The 21,746-nt window shown below is 33.9% G+C and overlaps 1 protein-coding gene across 4 annotated transcripts in view; it reads right to left on the reverse strand.

Annotated features, from left to right (window-relative positions):
- Window positions 1-21,746, reverse strand: part of USP15 (ubiquitin specific peptidase 15) — a 135,962-nt gene that overhangs the window by 111,853 nt on the left and 2,363 nt on the right. For all 4 annotated transcript variants that reach the window (XR_014017052.1, XM_081249012.1, XM_081249011.1 and 1 more), the window contains exon 2: window positions 4,528-4,655. Coding sequence is in view for 3 of the 4 variants with exons in the window: in XM_081249012.1 (XP_081105138.1) it covers window positions 4,528-4,655 (128 nt within the window). In the remaining variant the exon portion in view is untranslated. The remainder of the gene's footprint in view (window positions 1-4,527; window positions 4,656-21,746) is intronic.

The raw sequence follows: 21,746 nt of genomic DNA on the forward strand, positions 1-21,746 counted from the left end.
CTTGAAATGTCTCTGCCAGATATTGGTATCAAGGTAATGACGGTTTCATAGCATGAATTGGGACGTATTCTCTCCCAATTTTCTAAAAGAGCTTTTGTTATTCAGGGCTATTCAGAGAATCCATTCCTTTGGAATGAGCTTTGGTAGTTTTCATCTTTCAAGAAATTTGTCTTTTTCATCTAATTTGTTGAATTTAATGGCATAAAGTTCATAATATTCTTTTATTCTCCTTTTGCTGTTTGTAGATTTCTGTATTGATGTTACCTCTCTTGTTCCTGATATTGGTAGTTGTGTCTTTTCCCTTTTTCTGATGATCAAACTAGGTATTTATAAATTTTATTATCTTCACAAAGAACCAGTTTTTGGTTTCATTGATTTTCCCTATTTTTCTATTTTCTCTTTAATTTCTGTTCTGAACTTATTAGTAGTTCCTTTCTTCTGCTTGATTTAGGTTTAATTTGTTCTTACTTTTAGTTTGAGTCAGAAACCAAGGTCAAAGATTTCAGACCTTTCTTTTCTTTATAGATGTTAAGAGCTATAAATTACCCCCCACATACTATTTAGCCACCTTCCACAAATTTTGATATGTTTTGCTTTCACTTTCATTTAGTTAAAAATACTTGCTAATTTCCCCTTTGAGTTATTTTTGACCCATGGCTTATGCAGAAGTATGTTAGTCTCCAAACATCTGAAGATGTTCCAACTGTCTGTTATTAACTTATTTATTCCACTGTAGTAAGAAAACATATTTCATATGATTTAAATCCTTCTAACTTTATTTATTTTTTAAAAAAAATTATTTATTTTATTTATTTACTTTTGGCTGCACTGGGTCTTTGTTGCTGCACGCAGGCTTTCTCTAGTTGCGGTAAGCGGGGGCTACTCTTCGTTGAAGTGCACGGGCTTCTCACTGCAGTGGCTTCTCCTGTTGTGGGGCACGGGCTCTAAGCACGTGGGCTTCAGTAGTTGTGGCTCACGGGCTCTAGAGCACAGGCTCAGTAGTTGTGGTGCACGGGCTTAGTTGCTCCGCGGCATGTGGGATCTTCCTGGACCAGGGCTCAAACCCGTGTCCCCTGCAATGGCAGGCGGATTCTAACCACTGCACCACCAGCCCCCTTCTAACTTTATTGAGACAGGTTTTATGGCCCAGAATATAGTCTATTTAAATGCTTCATGTGTACACCTAAAGAGAATTTTCATTCTGCTGTTGTTCAGTGGAATATTCTATAAATGTCAATTAGGACAGGTAGGTTGATTTATTTCATTACTTTTCCATCTACACGTTTTCCATCATTTATGGAGAGAAGAATATTGAAATATCCATTATATAATTGTGGATATTTTTCTATTTCTCCTTGCAGTTCTATCAGTTTTTTGCTTTACATATTTTCAAGTTATGCCATTAGCTAGGTATATATTTAGGATTATTATGTTTTCTTAACAAATTGTCCTGGACCATTTATGATCATGAAATGAACTTTTATCCCTAGTAATGTTCTCCGTTCTGAAACTTAACATCTGATATTAATATGGCCATTCCAGCTTTCTTTTGATTAGTGTTTAGTATGTGTATTAGTTTTCTATGGCTACATAACAAATAACCATAGTAGTTTAAAACAACACCCATTTATTATCTCACAGTTCTATGGGTCAGAAGTTCAGATGGGCTCAACTGGGTTTTCTACTTAGGGTCTTACAAGGAAGAAATCAAGATGTCACCAGGCTGGTCTCCTATCTGAAGGCTCTGGGGAAGAATCTACTTCCAAGTCCATTCAGACTGTTGGCAGAATTCAGTTCCTCATGGCTACAGGTATGAGGTGCCTGTTTCCTTGCTAGCTGTGGGCCCAAAGACTCTCTTTATTCCTGGAGGATGCCTGTTTTCCTTCTCACGTAGTCCCCTCCATTTTCAAACCAGCAATGAGTCCTTCTCATGCTTTGAATCCTGATTTCTACAGCTACCAGCCAGAGAAAACTCTGCTTTTAAAGGGCATGCACGATTAGATAAAGCTCACTGGGATAATCTCCCTTTTGTCATATAATATAAATAATCACAGGAATGATATCCTATTCTCAGGTTCCACTCACACTCAAAAAGGAGATGATTATGTAAGAGGAGGGTCACTGGAGGTCAGTCTTACAATTTTTCAATCTCTTAATCTATTTGTATCTTTATATTTAAGGTGGGTTTCTAGTGGACAGTATACAGTTGAGTCTTTTTTTAATGCAATCTTACAGTCTCTACTTCAAATTGGGATATTTACATTAAATACGACTGTTCATAGAGCTGGGTTTAAATCTACCATCTTACTACTTGTTTTGTATCTGTTTCATTTGTTCTTCGTTCTTTTCCGCTTAAAAAATATTTTTTTAAACATTGCTATTTCTCCTTAGTATGCATTGTATTTTTCTGTTTCTTTGCATTCCAGATAATATTTGGTTGCATCCAAGATATTATAAATTTTATCTTGTTGGATGCTGGATATTTTTGTATTCCTACCAATACTCTTGTGTTCTGTTCTGAGATGCAGTTAAGTTACTTGGAATTAGTTTGATACTTTCAATTTAGAAGGATAAATTTTGCCCTTCTATAGAGGCAAACCCATTCTCTGCAGTCTACCTCATGATTTATAAGGTTCTCCACTCTGGCTACTGTGAACACATTATTCCTGGTCCTTTATGAGTGAAACCGAGGATACTCATCAGTTAGATCCATTAAACTATAACTGTAACCTGCCTTTACTGATCAAGCTCACTTTAATTGTTTTTATAAAAACTTGCATGTCCTCCAAGCTTCGCATAGCCTAAACAATAAGATATTTGCCTGAGTTGTTTTTCAGGAACTTGAAATCAGCTGTGTTCAGTTCTAGGTGGAGCTAAGACTGGTTAAGACCACCGACTGTCCAACTGGGCTTGTGTGAATGTCCGCTTGGTGACCTTTTGACATGAGAGGGCCAAAAACTCCACCCTCAGCACCTGTTAATGCCTCCATTTTCGGAGTCCCACAGAGAAGCAAATAGCTTAGCTGCACCTGCACAGAACGACTATTACCTCACTCTTTCCTTATCACCAATTACCTTTTCCCATGCTCGCCACACTTCAGACCACCCTGCTTCTTTGTTCCCATAAATTCCCTGAGCCTCTTGCCATCAGGGAGGCAGATTTGAGATTTGTTCTCCTGGCTCCTCACTTGGTTGCCTTATGAATAAACCCTTTCTCTGCTGCAAACCTTGGTATCTCAGAATTTGGCTTGCTGTGCATCTGGCAAATGAACTTGATTTGGTAACATGAACCTAAACAATTGTTCCTTCTAATTCTTTTGGATGGTTCTTTCCTTGGCCTTCGGTAGCTTCCTCACATACATGCACTGGTCAACAGTCAGCTCTAGACTTAAAAGAGAGCTTCTATAGATCTCTAGGTCTCTTTCTCTTTGTGTGCTGCTCATTCCTCTCTGGTACTCTGCCCTGAGAACTCTGGCTGCCTTCGTCTCCGTGGACTCCAAACCCTTTCCTCAACTAAGGGAGGTTGCCAGGCTTTGCGTGGGTTTCTCCTTCTGTGCTGTGTCTTGGAAACTCAGTACAGTAAGCTGAGGAAATCATAGGGCTCACTTCATTTGTTTCATACCTCTCAGGGATCACTGTTGTTTGTTGCCTGATGTCCAATGTTTTGAGAACCACTGTTTCATGTTTTTTGTCAGGGTTTTAGTTCATTCAAGTGGAAGGATAAGTCTAGTCCCTGTTATTCCATCCTGGCCAGAAATGGAAGTTCTGGTACTTATGTTTTATTCTCTTTAAATGTTATGCGAGTTTTAGAAGAGCTGGCAAGTAGTAAAGGTTGTAGAAGATTAATGCAAAAATCCAAGAATGTAACCATATACCACTGATCCCCAACTTAAAGAGAAAAGTCATGTGCCCATTAGCAAAATAATACACAATACAGCATTTTCCCCAAACAATAAGATAGTGCTTTCTAATTTACATTCTAGGTTTAAACGATAATAAACCCTTATTAATCAGAAATGACAAACAGAATTCATCATGATACAGAATATAACTAATTATAACAGAATAATCTGAATTCATTAGGTCAAATCTATAATACAGTCGGCCCTCTGTATCCATGGGTCCTGTATCTGCAGATTCAACCAACCCTGGACAGAAAATATTTGAGGGAAAAAAAAAATTTCAGAAAGTTCCAAAAAGAAAAACTTGAATTTTCCGTGTACCAGAAACTATTTGCATAGCATTTATATTTTATTAGGTATTACAGATAACCTACAAATAATTTAAAGTATATGGGAGGATACACAGATAATATGCAAATATTATGCCATTTTATATAAGGGGCTTGACCATCCATAGATTTTGGTATCTGAAAGGGGTCTTGGAACCAATCCCCGCATGGACACTGGGGGATGACTACACAAAGAAATTTCTAATTTACCAATTTATTTACATTAACATTTTCCATATTACTATAACATACTGAAACGAACACATTTACAGCCTGACTGAAAGAAGGAAATAATACCTTTAAGAAGCCCAGAGTTATCAATGGGTCCAGGATATACATTTTGATCTCCCATCTGGTATTTGTCCCAACTGTCAAAGCCAACATATTTTTTCCACTGTTTGAACCAGCGACTATCGACTAGGTACCTAAAAAAGAAGAGAAATCGGTAAAGGAAAATACCAGGAACTATAGGAATAGCAGAAAATCTGCCTATTTTTTATATTTTATTTTATATCAAAGTACATGTCTACTTCCAGGGACTACTGAGAATAACTATGTCACAGTAGTGGAAGAAAAATATTTCACTTGTGTAAAGTATTATTTCTATTGTTCTATAAAGTATCTATCAAAGACAACTATTAACATATACATTTAAAAAAATCCTTAACAGCATTTTAAAAAACTGCAATAGCTATTCAACAGAATATTTACCAATTGGACAAAAATTCAAATGGTAATTATAAGAATCAGCCAAAATAAAATTTTAAATGCAACATGGTAAAATATAAATATGGAAAATGGTTCTTTTGCAAAAAACTTACAATATGTTAATTTTATATATTTAACTGTATCTTTTATGGGGTAAGGAAAGCAATTATTAAAGGTTTGCAAGATTGATTTTAGTAATCATAATCAAAGCTTAAAAGAAACTTTAAAAATAATTCGCTTCTTTACCAACAAAAGTTAATAACAACAATACTGTCTCCAATTGTTTCTCATACATTAGTAAAATCTGCTGGGGCAAGCAGGACTGGTTTTTAATTGATTTCAAAAGTGTGATACCAAGCACTATAATAAGCATTACTGAAACTAAATTCATCTTACTTTCAAATACCTAAATTAGTTTCTCATCAGATGACCAGTGACAGAAAAAATAAAATAATGGTTCTCTAGCAAGAAAGCATAAAAAATTATAAATCTAAAAAACTTTACAAATTGATTTATATTATACCTACTATGCTTTGCCACTGGTTCATAATTATTTTAAATTCTTTTCCAGAAACACCTTCCCCACACTTAACCAGGTTCAATCACAAACAAAAGCAAAAGTAAAGATTAACAAGATGTTTAAAGCCCACATGCATAACCAAGTTTTTTAGAACATCATTCTAATATTTCTGTGCTTATAGCACTATACATACAGCACTATAGGAAAGAAACGCTACAGTTATGTTTGAAACAAAGGCACTAACATAGCAAAACCCCACAATACTTAAATAATATTCATCAGCAGTTTAATTCCCTAAAAGTGGGTAAGGCAGAATTATCTATACATGAGTATTCCAAACGCACTATCAGGGTTACACAATGGAAAGCCCCCAAATTGTAGCTTTTGATATTTATGAGAAAATAAGAGTTGAAAAACTAAGTTTTAAGAAAACCCTGTTTCTAAGATAAATAAAATAGATCAGACTAGCAATGACTTTATATGTTAAATTGATAATAAAGAAAATCATACTTAATTGTATATCACCCACTAAAATTTTTTAGACTCTTTCTCCCTTGCAATTTAAACAAGATATTCAGACATTTCATTTGCTTTCTTTGCAAATAAATGTCATACTAAGCGATCTTTCCCCTATTCCATTAATCTATTTTTCTATTATTGTGCCATTTTAATTGTCTTAATTACTTTTATATTGATATTATTTAGGGCACGTTCCCCCAGCTTCTTCTTGTTGCAAACGGTCTTAACTATCTTTGGCCATTTGCTCTTCCATATGAATTTTAGAATCAGTTAATCAAGTTCCACAAAAAACCCTATTAAGATTTTGATTAGAATTGTGCTGAACTTATAGATTAACAATAATACTATAATTTAAAATGTCATTTATAAAACTTACATTAAAAATATTTGTGGAATACTATCAAAATTCTATTTACATTTACCTAAAAGATATTTCTAAAAGATGACGTTTTACCTCCCAAAGTATTTAATAAATTCTTTAGTTTTAGTGCAGGGTTGCATTGGGCAGAATTCATCTGCTGCCATAATATTTCTAGTTCAACTTTCTTTCCTAGATCTTGAACTGAGTGCTTTCTGTATAATGAAACCATTATGAGAGGAAACTCTCCCAACTGATGAAAATTCAGCTGTTTTTAACACTACCTTCAATTGAAAATGGCCATCATATTTCTATTAAAGGCACCTATAACTTACTTGCAGAATGTTGTGGTCATGAAACATGAGGGAAATAGAAAAAACAGGAGTGTCTATTACTGAAATAATGTGTAGTTATAGATGCACCCTTGAAATTAGATGAAGTGGACAAATAAATGAAAAAAAAATATTTCAAGACATTTACACGGATTTGTTGTACTGTAAAAACTCTAACCGTAATCTATTAAGAATCTGCCCTAAACACAAGATTGCTTAATTTTAACTCATAAAAGGCTAGAACAAAATCAATAATAGCTCACCAAGATTACAAGTAAGTGAACAAGGACTTGAATTTATTTTACATTCTCAACAGCACTCTTAATCCTTGATATGCTATTAGGGTCCAGATGCACCCAACTTTAGCTTCTGAGTTTCTTTTTTGAATAGTTATAACTATTTGTAAAGATTAATACTTCATGGCTTTTATTCTTGAAATATCAATCTTTACAAATAGTTGTAACTAATTTTAACATGAAGTCTAAAATGCTTAACATTGCCTAATAGGTCTTGCATGATCTGATCTGCTCCTACTTACCTCTCTAGTCTTAACTGGTACCATTTTTCTTTGTGCTGAGATCTAGTTCCTGGACACACTTTTTTCTGCCTCATGGCTCCTTCTGCCTCAAATATTCTCCTACTGCTCTCAACACCTAGTTAACTCTTATCATCTTTCAGATAGTTTAACCATCACTTTCTCAGGGAATCCTTCCAAAAGCTTCTCCTCACTTCCTCTTAGTTTGGAAAAGGAAAAACAAGATGGCAATCTCAGTCTACTAGATCTCAAGACTCTTTATTAACTAACAGGATTTACTTTTAATAATAACAAAATAACTAACATTTGAGCTTTACTCTTGGGCCAGGCACATACTTCTAAGCACTTTAATATACTGGCTCATTTACTCCTTTAACTACCCAATGAGGAAGGCACTATTATAATTTCATAGGCACACAGAAATTAACTTGCCCCAAGTTACAAAGTTAGTGCCAGACCTGTGATTAAGAAAATGTGTTATTAGCATAGGGAGAAGCGGAAAGACCAATGAAAATAGCACAAAGAAACAAGAACCAGGCTCAAATATATGTGGAACTATGCTGCATGCTAAAATCATTACAAACCAGTGTAGAAAGATCTGGCCACCTATACGGGAAAAATTAATTAAGAGCTCTATACCTCACATATGTAGTCAGTTCTATTCGAAAAAGTTTCTTACGAAAGCCTGAATGTGTTCAACATGATTGATATACAAGGGAGCAGTAACACAAATTCAGTGCATGCTTAAGCACTACTTCACCCATAAGCAGTGCAAGGACTAGGGTGAGGCAAGTGAGATGCCTAGGGACCCTAACAGGGAGTGCTTCCTTAAATTTTACACCCTAGGTTCCTTGCTTGTCTCACCCTCATCCTAACTGAAACAAACACCAGATATATGTGGAAAATTTCCCAGCTACACTGAGCTGCACAGGTATGCACAAAACATACATTTTAAACATCTACCTACATTCACCATGTGTTATGAACCACACTCTCCACATCTGGTGTTACAACTTCTTGGCAGATTTCGGATAACTCTCCTTCTACCATTTCACAATCCCACTTCAAGCAAATCTCATCTTTTTCAAAATAAAAATACCGTACTTATTGCAGTATTAATGTATTTCTTAACCATTTAAAATGTGTAAAACCATGCTACCATTTTATTAAGTATCTTTTTTAAAAAAAAAATGGGTGCCTGAAAAAAAATTTTTAAAGCTCTGTGCCCCAATCCTATTTTTCCCGTATGCCCTGTGGTTTTTATTGCATGATTTTGCATATAGCACAGAGATTTTTAGGTACACATGCTGCATTACAGCAGAAAATTACAAAAATAAATTGTAGTTGGATTAAAAACATAAATGGGAAGCTAAAATATAATTTTTTTAAAGATATAGGAGAAAATCCTTGTTACTTCAGAATATAGGAAGAGTTAAGACAAAAAAACAAAAAATCTTAAAGGTAAAAGCTGATAAAATTGCAAGGTTAAAATGAAAAGCTTCTGCTCAACAAACGCACCAAGTAAAGAAAGATATAGATTGGGAAAGATACTTATACCGCCTATAACCAACAAAGGATTAGAACATGAAAAACACCTTTAATTTTTTAAAAAAAGAATGCAAAAAAAAGGGCAATTCACAGAACATCAGAATGGCCTCTACACATATGAGAAGATGTTCAATCTCATTAGCAATGTGAAAAATACAAATTAACACCATACCACATCATTGTCATGAAATTGTTGAACACACAAGCACATGCACATGTGTCAATATTAAGTGTGGAGAAGACGTGTAGTAACTGAAACTCATAAACTACCAACTGGGGTATAAACTAGAATCCTCATTTTGGAGAATAATTTGGCAATATTTATTAAAGATGAAGATGTGCATACCATAGAATCATGTATTGCCATTGCTAAGTTTTACCCTACAGAAACTCTTGCACATATTTACAAGAATACAACTGAAGAATACATAACGCAGCATAATTTGCAAATGGAAAATTGCAAAAAAACCCAAAACCAATATTCATTATTCCTACCAAGAAATACTACCCAAAAACTAAAATGAAAAATACTACATGAACTAACATGGATAAATCTCAAAACTGTGTTGAAGTAAAAAATACAAGCTGCAAAAGGCTACATGTAATATAACACAAACATATTAAGATAACATAGATATGCACACACAGTACAACTATATAAAAATTTTAAACATGCCACAAATAATATTACTCATAAATCCATGCATATATATTAAAAATATAAGTAAAGAGAATAATAAAAATCAATTTCTGGATGGTGGCTCCCTCTGGCAAGGGAGGGAAGGGGTTAGGATTAGGGAAACATGTACAGGGAGATTCAACTGTATCTGTAATGTTTTATTTTTTTAAACTAAGAAAGGTGTACACAGGTGTTTTGTTATATTTTTCTTTGTATTCTGTTTCCTGAAATATTTACTATGACTAATATGTTTTCTATTTAATATAGAATAATAGTTTATATATATATCTTCATATACATACACAAAATGAAATGGAGTCAAATGTACAGACTATGAATAATGTTGCAGTCAAAAAAGCTGATAGATTCAGCAAATGAAAATTTCAAGCATAAAAATAGGATAAAAAATATGTACAGCAAAATGTATAAAATGCATAGCTTTAGTTTTATTTTTTAAAGAAATTTCTAATTTTCTATTACCTCACATTTATCTTTTACATTTTATATTACCTCTTCCAAATCCAACAGATGAATTTGCATTAGATTTGAACAAAAAACTTACATAAGCTTTGAAGAATTTTCTTTAGAAAAACATGATTTATTTGATTATTTCCAAATTGATCAAATTATGATTCTGATATATAGTAATGTATTCATTTTCAAGAAATATTTCCTTTTGGTAACTAACGCCTAGTAAGTAAGCCAGAAAAGTAAAAATGACTGGCTGACATCTCATAAGAAAAGCACAATGTACAGAAAGTATAGATTACTACCCTTGATATCTGGGAAGATAATATAAGCAAATCAATCAAAAAATCCTAAAACTGACAGAAATACTGATTTTGAGCTGATCAAGCTTTAGTATCAATATTACATTAAACTATAGACATGCAACCATCTAAAATTCAAGTAAATACTAATGTGCAAATATCTTGATAGCCCAAAGTACAGAGTAGTTATTAATCGCTTTATGATAAACAGACTAAGTTTCTTACACAAAGGAGTCTATACCTTATAGATGAAACTAAAGGTGAAATACTTCTGAATAATATTGAGCCATCTGACTGTTTCCATATAAAAAGCTATGAAGCAAATGTGCCAAAATATGCTCAAGATCATTTTACTTTTGACTGAGGCCTCTGGCTGTGGCTTAATCGCTGTCATTCCCCTCTGTTTCAGTGGATTACAAGGGATTTTATGACGATGCCTCATACTAGGTCGCGACCGATGATTCTCAAACACTAAGTACATCAATATGAAAATATTTTGATCATGTTATTATCTGAGTTCAAAAATTACTAAAGAAAATTTCATCGAGATTAAAGATCTATGGTCTTCAATCAATATCTCAAGTCCTTTAAAGATGACCCACAATCCTCCAGCATGTCTCCATTTAGCCTTCTCTATTTCCAATAATTTGCCAGTCTCATTAAGTCTCTAGCCCATTAGGCTGAATAGGCAGCCTTGCTGCTTACTTTTCAAGGAAGTAAAAGCCCCAACTTTCTTACTCTTTTGTTCCACACCTTTATCATACCTGATTCCCTAATATATCGTGGAGGAATATAACCCTCCTTAAATCCAAGGCTAATAATTTTTGTTCCTAGTCTTTGGATCTAATTTCCTTCTGCTTCCTTGGAGACTTACGTCATTAACAGCCACTAATCCCCTTGTTGCTCCCTGTATCTCTTCTCTCTTTTTTTAACTTAGCATATAAGAGGGGCCAACTCTTTTCCCCATTCCCCCGACATTACCTCCCAACTCACATATTCATTTCCTCTTCTATCTACCCCCATTTTTCTGACTTGTCCCTGCAGCCAAGCTCTCCTCAACCCTCACTTGCGCTTCAACCTAGCACAACAGATCTTCCTACCTCAATGGGCTCTCAAAAAGGTTCTCACTAAGTTACCAACGGCCACCCTAACAAATCCAAAGGATCCATAATTTTATTACCATATCAATGCTTTTAAAAATAATCTGTGATTCTACCTTTCTGGATAGGAGGAATACATATATATATAATATTATATTATATATTATATCTAATAATAATATAATTAATATTGTATTAATATAACAGTAAATATATATTACATACAATTATATATATATGTAATTTAACAATATTCTCTTCCTCTGCTTAAATGTTAGTATTCCACAGAGCTGCTCTCAAATTTCTTCTTCTCTCACTGTTAATACTCTCAGTGATATTGTAACTCATACCAATGATTCCAAAATTTGCATCCCGAGGCCAGTCCTCAAGTTCTTTTTTACTCATGAACAAAATAAGTATTTTCAAAGTGGGGGCACCTTTTGGTAAATGTTAGATCTTTGCCTATCAGGAACTTAGCAGAAAAGCACACCCAACAGCAATTTGTTTTCATGATTATTTTTGCTTATAAATTTTCTTACCTCCTGAAATGAGACTTAAGTAGATGTGAATTCTAAATTTACTGTAGAAAAAGTACTAGACCAAAGTTCTCTTTCTGACATTACTTGCTGTGAGGTCTTAGAGAAGTTACTCAATGCTAAACCTTTAGATTGCTCATCTTAGAAATGGAAATACATTCATTCAAAAAATATTTATTGGAGGTCTACTACATATATGCTATTCCGTATGCATTAGTTGTCAGCAAAATAGCCAAGAGCCCTATGTTCATGGAATTCAGAGTCTAGTGGAGGAAAGAGACAGTAAGTAATTAAGATGTAGTAAAATACTGTAGTAAGTGCTGTGACGCATAGGGAGCTATGAAAGCATAATAAAGGGGTCCCTATTTAGAATAAAGGAAAGCCTTTTTGAAAAAATAATATTTTAGCATATGGACAGGAGTTATTTCACGAAGAATAAGATAAAAAGCTATCTAGACGGAAGGAACAGCACGCGCTAGGGCCAGAACAACTTCGGGAGTTAGGTATGCTGGAGGAACTGACTAAATGCAGTTGGAGTTTATGACAAAGGGAGAAGAGATGCTAGATAAGGTAGGCTGGGGCCAGACTACATAGAGCCTTTAAGGTAATTAAAGATTTTATCCTAAATGCAATGAAAGCCAATGAAAAATATTTAGAAGAGATATGACCTGATTTACATTTCATGATGACCACTGGCAGTATCTCACAGGATTGTTGGGAGGTTCAAATACTCATGAAATGTTTAATAAATCAAAAACTTACATAAAGTTATGGGTACTTCAATTGTATGGTGCTAAATATTCTAATGGCATCAAGAAAGACAATTTGTACTGTGGTCTGGACAGAATAATCTTCAATGGCTCCAGAAAAGCGGGGTCAATTTTAGGAACCCAAATAAATCTGAGTCAATTTTAAGACAGTCCTCAAATGCAGAAAAGCTACTGTAAGAACTAAAAAAGCCAGGGTGTAGGTTTTTTGTTGTTGTTTGGTTGTTTTGGGGGGGATGGTAGTGGGGAAAGATAGGAGAGTCTCAAAAGTTGTTTAGTGTTTTTATACACACTAGAAGCAAATTTAAGAAAGATATAAAGGGACCAATAAATGACTTAGAAATAGTCCTAACTACAAAGACATTTAAAAGCAGTACAGGGAAATGGGGAAATCCCAAAAGCTGGATTTAGAAAACCGCAGAGCCAGTGAATGTATAGTTGTGTGTGTGTGTGTGTGTGTTTTTTTGATTAGTACATGTTTATGCTGACAACTTTCAGATAAGCAGTTCCTTCTTAATTGCCTACTACTGACATAAATATGACGTTTATTTTTTCAAAAAAAATCCTACCTTTTTCTCCTCAAAGTAGACATAATACTGTCACTCTTTTACAACTAAGAAGATACATAAAAATTTCAGCCTAATCCAATGTAGCACACTTAATCTGAGAACAACATGTGTAACTATTGTGTGTAGAATTAACAGCATAAACAATTTTGGATATTAATTCACTATGACTAATCCTCTCATTTAATAAAATACTGTTTAAATTACATGAGTTGCAATAGCATAAACCATTTTTAATAGTAAAAGAGATATTAATAGTATCTAGTATTTTATTTATTTTTTTGATGAGGACCATTTTTTTTTTTTTTCCCTGTAGGCGGGCCTCTCACTGTTGTGGCCTCTCCGTTGCGGAGCACAGGCTCCGGACACGCAGGCTCAGCGGCCATGGCTCACGGGCCCAGCCGCTCCGCGGCATGTGGGATCTTCCCGGACCAGGGCACGAACCCGCGTCCCCTGCATCGGCAGGCGGACTCTCAACCACTGCGCCACCAGGAAAGCCCAGATGTGGACCATTTTTAAAGGCGCTATTGAATTTGTTACTACATTGCTTCTGTTTTATGTTTTGGTATTCTGGCCACAAGGCATGTGGGATCTTAGCTCCCTGACCAGGGAACAAACCCGCATCCCCTGTATTGGAAGGCAAAGTCTTAACCACTGGACCGGCAGGGAAGTCCCGTATGTAGTATTTTAAATCGTTATAAACTAGATATTTCACTGAATTTTTTTTAAGTACCACAAACTAAAACTCATCAGTAAAACATAGCCAAAGAAAGCTATGAAGTTCTTTCAAATAAACCATCAAATAAACCAAATAATCATCCCTTTATATCTTAATTTTTACATGTGAAGCGTTTCCAACCTATTTTCTGTTCTGCACATTAAATTCATCAGTTGGCAAGAACTAATTTTTATGACCTCTTTTTACATCTAAACTAAGAGACAAATAAAGAACTCAGGAAGGAGGCCAAGTAAGATTGTGAAAGTGAAAAGAAAACCCACAGAATCAGAGAAAATTCTGCAAATCGTCTATCTGATAAGGAGTTTGTACCCAGAATAAAGAACTCTTAAAACTCAATAATAAAGAGCCAAATAACCAAACTGGAAAATAGGCAAAGGATCTAGACAGACATTTTGCCAAAGATATACAAAGGGTCAATAAGCATATATGAAAAGATGTGCAACATCATTAGCCACTATGAAAACTGAAATCAAAACCCCAATGAGATACCACTTCACATCTACCAAGATGGCTATAATCAAAAAGACAGGCAACAACAAGCACTTCAAGGATGTGGAGAAACTGGAGCCCTCATACACTGCTGGTGGAAATGGAAAATGGTGCAACTGGTTTGGAAAAGAGTCTATCAGTTCTTAAAAAGCAAACACAGAGACTTGGCAATTCCATTCCTAGGTATACACCCAAAAGAAATGAAAACTTGTGTCTAGACAAAAACTTGCACACAAATGTTCATAGCAGGATTATTTGTAACAGTCAAAAGTTGTGAACAACCCAAATGTCCATCAACCGATGAAGGAATAATTCAATGTGGTATATCTATACAATGGAACATTTTTTGGAAATAAAAAGAAATGAAGTACTGATACACACAACAAAATGGATGAACCTAAAAAACATGTTAAGTGAATGAAGCCAGGCACAAAAATCACACATATTATATGATTCTATTTACATGAAATATCCAGAAGGCAAAATTATAGAACAAGAAAGTAGATTAGTAGCTGCCAAAAACAGGGAGATTTGGGTAGAAAAGGGGGCAGGGGAGACTGCTAATAGGTATGAGGTTTCTTTTAGGGATGATAAAAATATTCCAAAATTGATTGTGATGATGGTTGCACAACTTTGTGGACATACCCAAATCCAGTGAATTGTACACATCAAGTGGGCAAATTGTATGATATGTGAATTATATCACTATAAAGCTCTTGTGTTAAAAAAAAAAAAGAAGAGAGTGAAAGGGCCATAGATCTGGATGGAATTATTATGGATGATTTTACAGAGATTGGTTTTGAAGAAAGTGAAAGTCAGGGCTTAGTAAAATGTACTGGAAATAATATGAATGATGTGTAAAGTCCTATAAGGTAGGAACATGTAAAGACTTTGCAGGAAACGGGAACCACCATCTGTATCAAAGAGCTATATTAGTTAGAAATGAGACTGCTGTGACTAGAATGCTAAACCAGAAAGACCTAGAAAATTCTAGAGGTTCCTCACATGGATAACTAGATGAATATGGTGTTCTACTAATATGACAAAGCTGTCACTTTTTGATTCTAATACTTTCAAGTATTCATCCCTCAAAAAATTGCTTCCATAAATGGCTATGGCTTATCACTCATAGGCAGGCAGTACAGTTTAAAATGCAGGTGTTAGAGTTGACTGTCTAAGTCAGAATCTCTGCTCTACCACTGACTGAGTATATTACCATGTGCACTTAACTCTGTACCTCAGTTTCTGAATCTGTAAAATGAGAACACTATCACTTATTTCATACATGCAAAGAGCTCTTAACCTTATAAAAGAGTGGTAATATTTGTAATCATAGCCACAACTACACGGTACATATAAATACTTAGCTACATCTCTCCTGAGAATCAAAAGTTTCTTCTGCTTGATATCCAAAGTTATGAAAATACATTTTCCATCTATATCAAAGATAAATTTCTTGATTAAACTGTTAAACTTTGTCAAGCTGTTATATTGCTAAATAATATAAAGCAACCCAAATTATCAGGTCTCTTTAACCATGATCATTTAACCCTTACCATTCTTTTTTTCTTTCCTCCAGTTTTATTGAGATATAATTGACATACAGCACTATATGAGTTTAAGGTGTACAGCATAATGATTTCACTTATATGCACTATGAAATAATTACCACAATAAGTTTAGTGAACATCCATTATCTCATATAATACAAAATTAAGTAGAAAAAAACTTTTTTCCTTATGATGAGAACTCTAAGGATTTACTCTAACAACTTTCATATATAACATACAGCACTGTTAATTATATTACAATGGAATACTACTCAGTCTTAAAGAATGAAATTTTGCCATTTGCAACAACATGAATGGACATAGAGGGTATTATGCTAAATGAAGTAACTCAGACAGGACAAATACGTATGATTTCACATATATGTGGAATCTAAAAAATGAACAAACATAACAAAACAGAAAACAGTCATAGATACAGAGAACAAACAGGTGGTTGCTAGAGGAAAGGAAGGTGGGAGGAGGAGAGAAATAGGTGAATGAGATTAAGAGGTACAAACTTCAAGCTGTAAAATAAATGAGTCACCGGTATGAAATGTACAGTGCCGGAAATACAGTCAACAATTATGTAGTATCTTTGCATGGTGATAGATCATAACTAGACTTATTTTGGTGATCATTTTGAAATGTACAGAAATATCAAATCGCTATGTTCTGCAACAGGAAGTAACATAGTGATACAGGACAATTATACTACAAAAACAACCAACCAAACTCATATAAAAAGAGTGTGGTTACTAGAGGCAGGAGTGGGGGGAAGAGGAATTGGATGAAGGCAGTCAAAAGGTACAAACTTAACAGTTAGAAAATAAATTCATACTAGAGATGTAATGTAAAACATGATAAATATAATTATCACCCTATCATTCTTAATGTTTTTGTTTTTTTACTACAGGAACTTGATGCTCTTTTTAATTTTGTCTCTAATGCTCCCAGGTTTTAACTGGCTCTCTGTACTAAGTGAAGTCAGTCAGACAAAGAAAGGCAAATATCAGATGATATCACTTACATGTGGAATCTAAAAACATGGATACAAATGAACCTATTTACAAAACAGAAACACACTCACAGACATAGAAAACAAACTTATGGTTACCAAAGGGGAAAGTGTGTGAGTGTGTGTGTGTGCTTTTGGGGGTGGGGTGGGGGGGGTAAATTAGGAGAGTTTGTGATTAAAATATACAAAACACTATATATAGAACAGATAACCAACAAGGACCTACTGTATAGCACAGGGAACCATATTCAATATCTTGTAATATCTATAATGGAAAAGAATCTAAAAAAGAATGGATATATGTATAGGTATAACTGAATCACTTTGCTGTACACCTGAAACTAACACAACATTGTAAATCAACTATATTTCAATTAAAAAAATAACAAAAACTGCCTCTCTGAAACTCAGAATAGCCTGGTCTCAGAGCCACATTGGACTTAACTTGTGAGAGCCTTTAACTTCTTTCACAGAGGAAGTCTTTTCCATGGCTACTTCTGCTAAACCATTTTCTTGAATCACGATTTTCCTGAACCACAAGGAATTATCACACTAATATGTGGGTCTTCTCAAAACTAAAAGGAGAGTGGAAGGGACAGTATTCTTAATTCTCCTCCTCATGAAGAGGAAACAGTAGTCATTACCCTCCTTTTCTTTTTGGAGAGCTATAAAGAAGCTATGCAGAATCTTACCGACAGAAGCAGTATTCTAGGCATAACCAAATATAGGTTAATCCTACAGAGGTTTTCTGCCTTATATTAGAATCTGAGCTTCTTCTTTTTGAGGAGCTATTCTTGATTGTTCCCTCAGATACATCATTTTAATCTATATCCAAAACTGAGGTCACTTACTATCAATCAGTCTTATTCTAGGTTTCTTTAGTAGTGGTTTCTGTGTAAACTGGATGATAAAGTTGAAAGGAAATACATTCCCTTTGTTTAAAGAATAGATGGTGAAAGAATCTAGAAAAATGACTTCAAAGGAATAAATATAAGATACAGAGTGTGAATTACAGTAGTAACTAAGGAAATGAAAATAAGAAGCACAAACCGGGCTGACATTATGCAGGCAAGGAAAAACTAGTAATCGCTGAAAAATTCTATATGGAGACTAAGAAGAAATAGTTTACTGCCTTATGAAATACTGTTTGAATTACACGTAAGTAGTGACAGCACAAAACATTTTTAATACTAAGGAGATACTGGTAGGATTTAGTATTCTAAATCATTATAAGCCAGGTATTTAAAAAACCATCTCTGAAATCATCACACACCCATAAAATGAGGTAAATAAGAGTATTTGCTCTTATTATATGCTGCACATGTATAAAGCATTTAGAATAGTGGCTGGAACAGAGTAAGCATTCAATAAAGGTTCACTAGTGGTGGTATTATCACCTGTGAACCACATGCAAACCAACTGATTCCTCTGAGCTCAGACTTCTCATCTACAAGAAAGGAATATAAATACATACTTTGATCCTTATTTTGAGAATCCAACCAGATAATGCATGCAAACACCTCCACCAGTAGTTCTCAACCTTCCCTTTATCTCCCTGCCAATATATCTGATGGTGTTTCAATTCACTTTTATAATAATTACGTTTTTTTTCTAAAGTGATTCTCAAAGTGAGGAAAAGAAAAATCACTCTAAACTCATGTAATAAAACCAATATATCTAATGACTAACATGGCAAAATTGATTTTATTAGCAGTCATGTTACATGGACTGTCAGTTTTCAGGAAGATGTTAAAGAGGTATCAATATGGTTATGTACCTTCCACTGTCTTAATTCAAATGTGCTTTGACTTTGAAAATTCACAAAAAGTTGGTAAACATAGAAAATAAAATAACAAACTTTCACATTTGCATTTTCTGTGTTGGGTTATTCCTATGGATTTTTAGTTGAAAAAAAGTCTTATGTATTTGTGGTTTATTGTAAACCAAACACTTTAAGAAATATGGGCAAAGTACTAAAACAAAATATCCTACAAGTTCTTCCTATCTACTTGATATGCTGTTTCTGTAAAACTATATGAAAAGGGGCCATATGGCCTCTAACAATCTCTTATGATTACTGATAAACAATTAAAACCCTAAATCTAAATAATACACAATCCCAGTTTCTTTTGTTTAAATGTACTTTTGGATCAAAATAATATTTATTCTACATATTCAGTAAATAACCTATTAATCTTTAAACAGATTTTAATTTCCAAAAGCAAGATGTTAAGATTTTCTACCATATCTAAACTGAACAGTCACAAGAAACAAGTGTGGGATAAAATGGAAGAATTCTGCTGCTAAATATAAAATAGACTCCATTTAAAGAGAAAAGAATGTCCATTTTTTTAAAAAGTGGAACACTTTAAAATGCGTCTTTAAAATAAAAGGCAGCGTAGAACAGTATTTTTAAAGCCTGAATTAAAGCCCCAGACTACTTGGGTTCAAATCTCAGATATATCAATGTGTGAACACCTCTTTGAGCCTATCCGGGTGAATTCCTATTCTGGCAAATGTGAATTAGAGCACATTCACATTCTAGTACCCTAGAATTGTGGTGATGAGTAAATAAGTTAACATATGTAAGTACTTCAACAACACCTAGCACAGTGTTTTCAAATGTAATATGATCGGTCATAGCCTGACAATTTTTTTCTTATTATACTTTCATGCAAGCAAGATTAATAACTGTCACAAAACTATTTTCTAAAAAGAACATCTAGTTAATACCTTGTATGTGCTAATAAAAAAATGGTATGATTTAGGAAAAAATAAAGCCTGAATGTCACTAAGTAGATAAATGAAATCACTGACTAAAGCTCTGGATCTTCTTGGCCAAATAGGGTACATTAATCTTGGCTTCACTAACAACTTACAAGTGATTTTAAAACTTATGAAAACAATTAAATTAGGAAAAATTGCTTTTCTCAATTTTAAGCAACTAAAATGTGAAAAATACACTTTAATGTCCCTATTTCTGTCCTTATTTTCATCAATTTACTAACACTAAAAAACAGTTTTGCTTTCTGGTTTCATTTCCTGCAAATGATGTAATATATACCCTATTTCAGTGGTAAACACTTTGTTACAACTAAAGTTAACAGTAACAGTAATGTAAAAACTTCTCAACAAGTACACACTAAACAATTTGGAGTTCATATTGATTAATAGTGTCCATTTACATTATTAACTGATTTTTTGACTTAAGATTATTTTCTGTTAGTGTAACTCTAAGTCGCAAAAACATAAGGGACCATATAAAATAAAGCCTCAAAGACTTCTAAGTAAAAGAGTAGGAATGGAAGGAAAGCTCTGAAATTGAAATTAGTGTCTCTCCTATCTAAAAACCTGACTGATGTGATTCCTCGGCACTTTACTGAGGCAAAAACATCATACATATTTTAAATGACTCTAAGTGCAAATTAAAGCTACTCTCCAAATTTACCTTAAACCTACTTGAGTTATTTTATTAGGGTTTATATAAAAATGACATGCAAAATTTAATTTATAAAGTTAGCTTTGAACATACTTGAACATAAAAATTAGTGAAAATGACTGGTAGATGAATAACACTTAATAAAATGGGGAAATAAAGCAGTGATTTTGGTGATTTGTAGTCATCTGTTTATTTATTCATAATAAATCTATTTTAAAAGAAATCTCCAAAGAGAGTATTCCATAACCCACAACATGCCTTTGCACATTTGTACATTTATTCATTTAACTATCATCCCCTTCAATAGGTTCCTCCATCCTTAATATACTTACATGCAATGAACTTTAAGCAAATTTTCCTTTTATCTTATCAGGAGAAACTACCATGTATCTGAAAATTAAGTTATCTTTCATTCATCCTAAGCTAAACAGTTCTAGTTCCTTTATTCTTCCTCTATAGTTTCTTTCTTTCTTTCTTTCTTTCTTTCTTTCTTTCTTTCTTTCTTTCTTTTTACATCTTTATTGGAGTATAATTGCTTTACAATGGTGTGTTAGTTTCTGCTTTATAACAAAGTGAATCAGTTATACATATACATATGGTTCCCATATCTCTTCCCTCTTGCGTCTCCCTGCCTCCCCCCCTCCCTATCCCACTCCTCTATAGTTTCTAAATTCTAACAGTCTTGTTCCTGGTTTTCTGAATCTCTCCTTGGAGCTGAACACAGATCAAGAAACAGCATACAAGACCACTGCTTTACTCCATCTAATGCAGATCTGTGTTACTTTTATACCCAACCTTTTTAAAAGGTACGACTCTCTTGCATCAATTTTGACATTACTGTCACTATGAAGTCTAATACCAAACATATCATAAGGTTTGTTTCTCCTCATCTCAGACATGTGTAACTTATTTTCATTTCTAGAAGGTTAGCTTCCAGATAAAAATCATTCACCATTTACAAATAAACAGAAATTCATGTAGAAGCAAATTTTTATCCTTGCCCAGGTGTTAGCATTAATTACCAGAGTACTAAGAGGCAGTCCTTATCTGCAAAGTGCTCACAACCTAATTAATGAACTTTATTCATCTGCATGCATTTCATGATAACACCAAACATTAGTATTAAAATTTCAAGAATAAACTCATGGTAAACCTACCATTTTTTCTCAATAGTCCAATCAGTCTTTCCAAGATTGTTATATACATATACCAAGACAATGTTCCATTTGCATATGGCCCATTTCAGCTATAAAATAACAAACAGTATTTGCCCAAATACCCATAAATGACTAATCCAACGATTTTTAAGACCTTAAAAAGAGAAATAACTTTTTAACAAGTTTTAA

Source organism: Mesoplodon bidens, assembly GCF_964165515.1.
Source record: "Mesoplodon bidens genome assembly, chromosome: 11".
In the NCBI taxonomy this organism is placed as follows: domain Eukaryota; kingdom Metazoa; phylum Chordata; class Mammalia; order Artiodactyla; family Ziphiidae; genus Mesoplodon; species Mesoplodon bidens.